Source organism: Ciona intestinalis, unplaced genomic scaffold (assembly GCF_000224145.3).
Source record: "Ciona intestinalis unplaced genomic scaffold, KH HT000079.2, whole genome shotgun sequence".
NCBI classification, from domain to species: domain Eukaryota; kingdom Metazoa; phylum Chordata; class Ascidiacea; order Phlebobranchia; family Cionidae; genus Ciona; species Ciona intestinalis.
In genome coordinates this window covers 48,405-58,440 of record NW_004190401.2, presented here as the reverse complement: position 1 = coordinate 58,440, position 10,036 = coordinate 48,405, and the positions used below count along the sequence as shown (strand labels likewise).

Genomic DNA, 10,036 nt, shown 5'->3' with positions numbered 1-10,036 from the left:
GTTGGATAACAATAGTGTGGGAAAGCTATTACAAACCTGTAACTATAAATAGTTATATAAACAACAAATATGTTCCATTAGTTTTCCCCCACCTTTGTTTTGCATGCAAAAGTGTTCCACAATATGTATATTACAGCGGTGGGTCAAACAAAAATTACTATATGTGACTTTAAACAAAACTTTTCCGGTTAAACTTTATTACACCAACATTTGCTGGTATCAGGCAAGAATTTAAGTAAAAACATGTTATTTCTATAAACCCACCGCTGTAATAAACTCCTGCCACTAAGTGTCAGTATAATCACCATGCCAACCAACACTAGGTGTCGCCGTGTTTCTCGGAGTAACTTTCTTCATCATCTCCATCATCTTGAATTACACTTTGTTGGAATCGACCGTGTTTCTCATCGGTATCATTGTGGCAAATGTACCTGAGGGTCTCATTGCTACCGTTACTGTGAGTATTCTTATAAACCAGTGATTGTCAACTTATTGTGCGCTTATTCATCTAAGGCAGTTATTCTCAACTTCTCAACAAACTTTTCTTTTTGTAGTTTTAGTTAATTTGATCTTGCTACTGTATTTAAATAAATAAAATATATATATATATGTATAATAGTATATGTCAAAATGTCATGTTTATATAAGGTTTTACAGGTGGTAGAAACTTTTTAGATTTAAATATTAAACATTAATAATAAACGGATGTTGTTTTGCAATACAATGTAGCTTTTAAAAGTACTATGAAAACTATGAAAAACGTTAGTTTGAAACGAGTGCGACTGTAATAGGTCTTTTGGATATTAAACAGATTTGTTTGAAATAATAGATTATTGTGTGTGAAATTTTACATTTAAAGGAGCGGAGCCCTGGGAATTTTCTAGATTAATCAGTAAACATTACATCCAATGTGGCCGATTTTATTTCACAGGATTGTGTTACTATCACTGCCTTCCATGTATTTGTGGTGGTTTCCAATATTCTGATGTTAACCAGCCAATTCCCCATGGTTGTAATAAATCTTTGTGTCAAAGTTGTAAATATGAATGTGGTTTCCAGGTGTGTTTGACTTTGACTGCAAAGCGTATGGCTCGTAAGAACTGCTTGGTGAAGAACCTGGAAGCCGTAGAAACTCTTGGATCAACATCAACAATCTGTTCCGACAAAACTGGAACTTTGACGCAGAACAGAATGACTGTCGCACATATGTGGTTTGATAATCAGATCGTGGAAGCTGATACAACAGAAGATCAATCTGGTGAGTTAGCATACAACGATATGGGGTTCTACAGCAAGGCACACCGTGGGACCTTAGATTTATATCAGAATGGCCCATTATATTTCATTGTATATGTACAACAATATATATGGGTGAAGTCCTACAGCAAGGCATTTGGGTTAAAGTTGGCCCATTACCCCAACATTATATAGTATATATGTTTCATCATGCGGTAATACATGTCAATAAACCTGATTTCTGCTGTAGTTTGCTCATTGCTCTACATTCACACATGTTAAAGCATTATATTATGACATCACAACCTCCATTATAACAACATAATCATCCAGGAACATCATTCGACACAAAGTCCGAGACCTGGATTGCTTTGTCAAGAGTTGCATTGTTATGTAACAGAGCAAACTTCTTACAAGGCCAGGAGAATGTTCCAGTGTTGAAGAGAGACACAGCTGGTGAGTTGACTTGTGTTGGAACATCAGGGTTGTCGTGTTTGTATTATAAAACAACTTTCAATACTTACAAATAAAAAAATACCCAAAATAGTCATCCACAAAGTTACATACATGATAACTATTAAGCTAGCACGAGGTGTATGAACACCCGTGTTATGGCGACTTTTGTTCCCAGCCATGCAAGGATAAATAAGTTACATCCATTCATTGTGTATCTGTATTCATTGATTTTACAAATCTGTTTTAGAAGTTTTACCCTATAACAATTTTCTCCCCGTTTTCCCCACTAGGTGATGCATCAGAGTCAGCGTTGTTGAAATGCGTTGAATTATCTTTGGGAGACGTTGAAGGCAGAAGAAGAAGAAACGCAAAGATCGTGGAAATTCCTTTCAATTCAATGAATAAATACCAGGTTGGTGACGTGTGATGATGTCACATGTGTGATGATGTCATATTATGTGATGTAACATATAGTTTTCAAACTGCCCAACTTTCACTTTAGCAATAGCTTACGAAAGTACTGCGTTGTGTAGAAACAAATTCAAGAGGATTCAACTGTTATATAATGTATCTACAATAATGAATTAAGAACCCCTTTTATATGTTGGGCTAAAACAGCCATAGTTTAACTGATATATTTAAAAATACCATACCTGTCTCCTACCACTGTTTAATTAAACCTTTTAACTTATTCCTTACATCCCAGGTTTCGATCCACGAGACAGAAGATCCAAATGATAAACGTTACTTGCTGGTGATGAAGGGAGCTCCGGAACGAATCCTGGATCGTTGCAACCGCATCATGAACAAAGGAGCTGCAGAAACAATGACTCAGGAATGGAAAGATGATTTTGAATCTGCTTACATGGAGCTTGGTGGATTAGGGGAGCGTGTACTTGGTATGTTTGTGATGTCTCTACTGTATATTAAAAATACTTTGTGATCAAGGAAACAGCTTTTTCACTGGGTAACCTTTCGCTCAAATCAATGTTTTTGGGAAAAATAGTTTTCTTATGGACGATCACTTGCCACTGTCTAGATTGTTGTCTATAAATTAACATAGAGACAATATAAACATGTTAATAGAAACAATATAAACACCATCTTCGCCCTCAGGTTTCTGCCACGAGTATCTTCCATTGGACCAATTTCCACCCGGCTTCAACTTTGATACTGATGATGTCAACTTCCCCCTTGAAAACCTAACATTTGTGGGGTTAATGTCCATGATTGATCCACCTCGAGCTGCTGTGCCTGATGCTGTTGGGAAATGCAGAAGTGCAGGAATCAAGGTGAAAATATTGACATTAAAATAATTTTAAAATAGGTTTTATATTTATAACAAAAGTAATATTACAGTTTTTTATAGTTAGAGCCTTGATGTTTTATAATTGCTAAACTTCAATCTGATTTTATTTATGTAGTTTACGTACTTTAAAACAGCTATATTTTTAATTTTTTTTATAAAACTAAATTTTTACACTTTTTGTTCAAATTTCTTCTTACTTCAGACGTTTTCTAACATTTCTATGTTTTCCAGGTTATCATGGTAACAGGAGATCATCCAATCACAGCGAAGGCGATTGCTAAAGGTGTCGGTATTATATCGGAGGGTAACGATACAGTTGAGGACATTGCTGCAAGGTTGAATATTCCTGTGGATGAAGTTGACCCAAGGTGAGGAGGGGGGGGGGGTGTGTGGGGGTAATGTGGAGGGGAAACATGGGTGACATTCTATTCATCAACCCTAGATTTAAATCCCAAACCTAATTTACCTTGCTGTTCAGAGTCGTGTTCACTGCAATTCATATAGAGATTATTAAATTGTGAAGAAATACAGTAATTGGGTTATCTTCTGGGTTAGAAACATAAGAAAGCTTAGTGTTTTGAAATATATTATGCGATGTGTATCATACACCTTAAGTCCTGATTACTAAATTACACATGTTTTAATAATCTCCATTATTTGACAACAGACAAGCGAAAGCAGCTGTCGTCCACGGTTCGGACCTTCGTAACATCAGTGATGAAGACTTGGATGACATCGTGAAGAACCACACAGAGATCGTGTTCGCTCGAACTTCACCGCAACAGAAACTTGTTATTGTGGAGAGTTGCCAGCGTGGGGTGGGTTGTATATGGTGTATATATATATTAGCTATCACTGCCTTACCTGCATATAAAAATGTTGGTGTCTATGCAAGGTTGGGATAATGGCCAACTTAGGTCTTAATTATTAATGGTTCCAATACTTTAATCATTAGCATTCATTTATAACTATCAGGTTAAATTTGTTTGATAAATTATAGATTTAACTATCACTGCCTCCCCTGTGTATATTTTTTTGGTTTGTATGGTTTGGGTAATGGGGCTAGCTGTGGTCCAGGGTTTAATTGGCATTATCAAGTGTCAACCTTAAAATTATCATCTAACATTGTTTTAAAACAGAAACCTTCCTTTTGTAATGGCAAACTTTATAATTTTGCCTGGCATAACTGTAATATATAAGTTCATAACATATTTGAAATTTTGTATTCCTCAAACTTTACAACATTTGATTGACAGGGAGCCATCGTAGCTGTAACAGGAGACGGAGTAAACGACTCGCCTGCATTGAAGAGAGCAGACATTGGTGTTGCCATGGGTATCGCTGGCAGTGATGTCTCAAAACAAGCGGCCGACATGGTTTTATTGGACGATAACTTTGCTTCCATTGTAACTGGTGTTGAGGAAGGTTGGTCGTGTGTTTTATAAATTGTTGTTATCTAGGTTTGTTGATCACCAGAGCTTTTTGTACCAAACAAAGTTTAAACTGTAAACCCTCAGGTATAGAATACATTGATCAATCAAACATATGAGGCGATTGAACCATCTTAAAGTTAACATTCTTGAGCAGGATACAAATCTTCGTTTAATATATCTTATTAAATACAATGCTTATGCTGTGGTGCATTGTTTGGTCCAAAAAAAAATCCGAAATTGTTAAATAAATTTTCAATTTTATGTTTAAACTTTTCCATTAATCGCAGGTCGTTTGATCTTTGATAACTTGAAGAAGTCGATTGCTTACACTCTCACATCCAACATCCCTGAGATCACTCCCTTCCTCATCTTCATCATGCTCAACATTCCGCTTGCTCTCGGCACCGTCACCATCCTCTGTATCGATCTCGGAACTGATCTGGTTAGTTGTGTATCATCATAATGGGCTGTATGACATCATAGTGGGATGTATGACATCATAGTGGGCTGTATGACATGTTATTCTCATTAATCTTTTTATTTTACTCTAATTAATTCTGGGTGTTGGTGTAATATACCTACATTCCAGGTCTCAGGTCTCACCCTTATAGATATAGAACGTTATGACTTGAATTTAGTTGTACATTTTGTTTATTATTATCATAACCATCCCATAGTTACATATGACATCATAACCATCCCACTGTTACATATGACATCATAACCATCCCATTGTTACATATGACATCATAACCATCCCATTGTTACATAGTTACCTGCGATCTCATTGGCTTACGAACAAGCAGAAAGTGACATCATGAAACGTCAACCTCGTGATCCCGTGAAAGATCGTCTCGTGAATGAACGTCTCATCTCGCTCACATACGGACAAATCGGTAATTTCTAACAAAATATGTTTTAGTGGTGTCTCGTTGTATAACAGGTGAAATGTGTTCGATTAAGGTTACAAACCAAACAATAATTGCCAGAAGATTGCTTCAACACATACATTACACCTGACAACAACATATACAATTTTATTTTAGTCTGAAGGATTAATTCTGGCAATAATTTTGTTTGTGATGTGAAAGGAAAGATATTTCCCATAATTTTCACAAACAAAAAATGCCAGACTGTATTTTTCAGATTCATAAAATAACAACAGAATTATAAATGACCATTGCCCTAAACTCATATTTTTTTTTTGATTTTATGTCTGTAGTTTTAACAGTATGCACTGAAGCTAAACCCAAACTTTACCAGGTATGATCCAAGCATTGGCTGGTTTCGTGAATTACTTTGTTATCATGATGATGAATGGGTTCAAACCTGATCGTCTTCTTGGTATCCGTGTTGAATGGGACGATAGAACCAACGATGCAGTGGTTGATTCATACGGGCAAGAATGGGTAAGTCAGGGTGTTCTTATTTTACTGGAACCATATTAGAAATGTTCTGCTATTGTGGCATACTGTTATATACAAGTACATTGTTTTGCTGTTACAAAAACCTACATGTTTTCCCCCGAACCTGTTTGAGTTTGTGTGTTAAATTTTGTGTCTTATCCGCCCCAAAAAATTGGTATGCAATTAGTTTGTTTGCACCAGAAAATAAATAATATAAAGTTTTGGTTTTAACTTTTTTTTTTTAAATAGAGTATTTCAAATTAGAAACTAAACATTTTTAGAAACTAAACATCAGTTATCTAAAAATAAGTTGACAGGCAATTTCAATCAGTCCTTAAATGCCTGGCAGTAGCTTTTTTAATGAAAAACTTTAAAGATTTTCTATTTTCTAACTTATCCCCATGCTCCCCACAGTCATACAGCCAAAGGAAGGTTGTTGAGTTCACGTGTCATACTGCTTTCTTTACATCAATTGTGATCGTACAATGGGCTGATTTGCTCATCAGTAAAACTCGACGTCTCTCCATCTTCCAGCAGGGAATGAGGTATTTATGTTATTTCTGTTTTGTTTACGGGTTTATGTTAATAGGCATAATGTTTTATGTTCTTTGGCTCTATTTGTTTGTATAGACACCTAACAGCAGGGTAAAATCTGGGGTGACATTGTTAAAATATAGTTACACACATAGTTGTCAAACATAGGGAACCTCATTGATTAATGTGGTGAATGCAATATACTTTGGCTCTGCTTGTTTGTATAGACACCTAACAGCAGGGTAAAATCTGGGGTGACATTGTTTAAAATATAATTACACTCATAGTTGTCAAACATAGGGAACCTCATTGATTAATGTGGTGAATGCAATATACTTTGGCTCTGCTTGTGAGCATAGACACCTATCAGCAGGGTAAAATCTGGGGTGACATTGTTAAAATGCAGTTATACTTATAGTTGTCAAACATAGGGAACCTCATTGATTAATGTGGTGAATGCAATATACTTTGGCTCTGCATGTTTGTACAAACACCTAACAGCAGGGTCAACTATGTTAAATGTATAAACTGGGGTGCTAAAACATATGATGTTAAGCTTACGGTTGTGTACTCGCAACAAATCTGTAGTTTTTTCATGGAAGCAGTATTTCTCTAAATGGTGCTCATTAGCTTCAACTTCTTGACTATTAGATATTTTTACAGGTGTTAAAACATGCAATAGAATACAAAAAAATGAAACAAAAACAAAATTATTGGTTTCAATAAAGTTAATTTTTATATATTACGCCTGCCAGCAAAACCAACATAGTTTTTATTTTCAACTTAAATTCTCCTCGCAGAAACAAAGTATTGTTGATGGGATTGTTTGAAGAAACAGCATTGGCCACCTTCCTATCATATTGCCCCGGTATGGACTCAGCATTAAGGATGTATCCACTTGAATGGGAGTGGTGGTTGGTGCCCATGCCTTTCTCACTCATTATCTGGTTGTATGACGAGATCCGTAAATTCTTCATCAGAAAATACCCAGGAGGTTTGTAGTGGTTATTGTGGTGCCAATGTATTGTGTTATGACTCGTATATATATATATGTGTGTTGGGGTTAGTGGGGTAAATAGGCCATGAAAGTCACATATTAATAGAAAATGTGTAGCAGAAAGGTTAACTGTGACTTATAACCCTTGATATAAGATGCCAGATAACTTCATGTAGAATAAAATGATAAATAGACCAACTTGTGTTTAAGACCAGTATTTTACAACAGAATTAATATTACTATACTTTCTAAAGTAAGTAACTTAAATTGTTTATATAGTTTGCCCTTTACCTAATTTTACTACAAAGTTTTGAATTAATTTGTTATTTTTTCACCAGGTTGGGCAGAGAGTGAGACTTATTATTAAGAAGGAATCTTCTTGGAAACATTTGGTACGACACACACACACACGCCACAATGTGGCCAATAGTCACGAAGGAACTTTTTCTTTTTATATTCATTCACGGTGGTTTAATGTTTGAGGTGCTCACTCCGTATTTATTTATTCAATTTAACTTGGCAAAATTTTTTCTAGCAAATTTCTTAACATTAGTTGAACTACTTGCACAAACATTACATGACATCTTAACCTGCCATTATAGGAATAATTGGATATCTGCGTTTTTTGATGTTTTTTTTTGTTTTTACTAATTCATGTAGTCACATCTGCTTTTACCGCAAGTTATTGCCGACGCCTCATGCGAGGTGTTTGTGTGTCGCGTGTTATAATATGAGTAAACGTAATTTTTGCAAAGTAGCAACATCCTTCTAATGTGTGGCAGTGTGTGTGTGTGCGTCAACTGTCTGGAATTCAAATCCAAAATTTTGACAAAATTTTTCCTGCAACATATTATATGATCTTTATGCCGCATGAATGAGGTCGCTTAAAACAGATACAACGTAACGTTGTGCAAATATCTGGTTACAATAAATAACAATTACATTAATATGGTCTTTATTGTGTATCAACTTAATAGTAAGGAATAATGTTATTTCTATTATGGTAATTGTTTCTTCTCAAATCTGGGAAATAATTACATTTTTTTAGCTTATTTAGGTAGCAATTAATATGTGTTTAAAAATACTTAGGTTTAATATGCAATAAGTTCTGTTTAAATGTCAAGAAGATATGAAACAAATTTAATTTATTCTACAAGAACGGTAACATTGGGTGGAAGGTGTTTATTTTTTATTTTGTGCATTTCTATTTAGTATTTCTATATTATTATTGTTTCTTCTCAATCTTAAAATAATATAACAGTTGGATTTTTCCTTATTTTTTAATGTATCATTAACAGGTGCTTAAGAATATGTTTAAACGGTGTACAATGTTAGTTCATTGTTTTCATTCTGTTGACAATGTCTAAACAAGTTTTTAAGAAGATAATGAAACAAATTAAAAACTGCACAGTTTTTTAAAGTTGACATCATATTGGAATGATAACTTTGGTGGAAAGGTGTTTATTTTTATTCTGTGCAACATAAAGAACATATAATTACAAATATATGTGTATTACTTTATGTATGGTCTATTTTGTATGGGTGAGGTCCTTCGGCATAATAAGGGACCTGATATGTAAGTGTAGAAAGCATATTAGCTTTGTATGGTTTTACATTTAACATTACTTGAGGAGTGTAAAGTAAAAGACATACAAAACATAAAAGTTATTGTATGGTGCATCTCTTCGATTATTCTTAACATTATTTTATAATGTAGATTCTCATGACCTAAATAGCTTGATTATTTATATCATTGGTCGCTTTTTGGAAAAAGTTCTTAGAATTTTCTGATGACTCGTGGTGGTGATGTAATACATGCTGAATCACAATGATTAATGACTTTAAACAAAGCTGCATTATGAGGTAATATATAATCATAATTTATTAACAATTAATACAACACTTAAACAATATACTTTTATATTTTTCTTTTGTGACTAAACAAAACCTTGTTAAGCAAATAAATGCAATGTTATGTCACGATGCAGCAATTGTGAAATGACAGGATACAGGATATGATGTCATAGTCAAGCCAGTTATGCCACAATGCACTTTGTTGATGTAACAGTTAGTCCTGGTGAAGACACCGGCCGGTATTGTGAAGCAAGTAAGTTATATGTGATGTAATAATTGTATCTTCTATTATTTATAGAGAAATCCTAATGGTTTTTCATCAGTTATGTTTGTTCAATAGTTTTTGTTATGATATGTTTAGAATGATTGTCATTTTAATCTGAATGTCATTCTCATTGTTGTTTAAATTTGTTTTACTTTAACCTAGACTTTCTTGCCCAAATAACTAAATTTAAACAATTTATTATTATTATTATTATTTGTATTGTATTTTGTTATACGTCAATACAAACTTAGTCAATACTAAGTTTGTTTATTCTAACCGATAGCTTGTAACTTGTAGCGGTTCGGTTTATTGTGGTTGTAAATCTTTATAGCAACATATGTTCGCTTATGGTGTTGATGTATTTATATGGTTTCTCTCCTGACATTTGTCACGTCGTAAAGTTACATCTGTCTTTTTACTTCAATTCCCCTTTATAAACCTTACCGTACATGTTATGAGACGGAGAAACACGCAGACGCTTCGAGAGAACAGTGACTAACTAGATAGGGTTACGTGATTGTAAACGTTGGAGTTGCTTTTGGTACT

General features: G+C 34.3%; 2 protein-coding genes across 3 annotated transcripts in view; both read left to right on the top strand.

Moving 5' to 3' along the window:
* LOC101243505 (sodium/potassium-transporting ATPase subunit alpha-3) overlaps positions 1–8,318 on the top strand; it is a gene marked incomplete in the record, with an annotated part of 20,984 nt that extends 12,666 nt beyond the window's left edge. Inside the window, 15 exon segments of the mRNA XM_018815516.2 lie at positions 338–457; positions 1,060–1,258; positions 1,570–1,692; positions 1,983–2,104; positions 2,399–2,591; positions 2,809–2,984; positions 3,233–3,369; positions 3,669–3,819; positions 4,258–4,426; positions 4,722–4,876; positions 5,207–5,330; positions 5,698–5,843; positions 6,255–6,385; positions 7,175–7,368; positions 7,710–8,318. Coding sequence (XP_018671061.1) covers positions 338–457; positions 1,060–1,258; positions 1,570–1,692; positions 1,983–2,104; positions 2,399–2,591; positions 2,809–2,984; positions 3,233–3,369; positions 3,669–3,819; positions 4,258–4,426; positions 4,722–4,876; positions 5,207–5,330; positions 5,698–5,843; positions 6,255–6,385; positions 7,175–7,368; positions 7,710–7,738 — 2,169 coding nt within the window.
* Positions 8,319–8,681: 363 nt separating this feature from the next.
* Positions 8,682–10,036, top strand: part of LOC100175029 (sodium/potassium-transporting ATPase subunit alpha-3) — a 13,404-nt gene continuing 12,049 nt past the window's right edge. Inside the window, exons 1-3 of one of the 2 annotated variants that reach the window (XM_026838417.1) lie at positions 8,682–8,828; positions 9,153–9,234; positions 9,360–9,478. The gene's annotated coding sequence lies outside the window, so the exon portion shown is untranslated. Of the gene's footprint in view, positions 8,829–9,148; positions 9,235–9,359; positions 9,479–10,036 lie in introns of those variants that run through there. The other variant, XM_009863055.3, reaches the window with a different exon arrangement.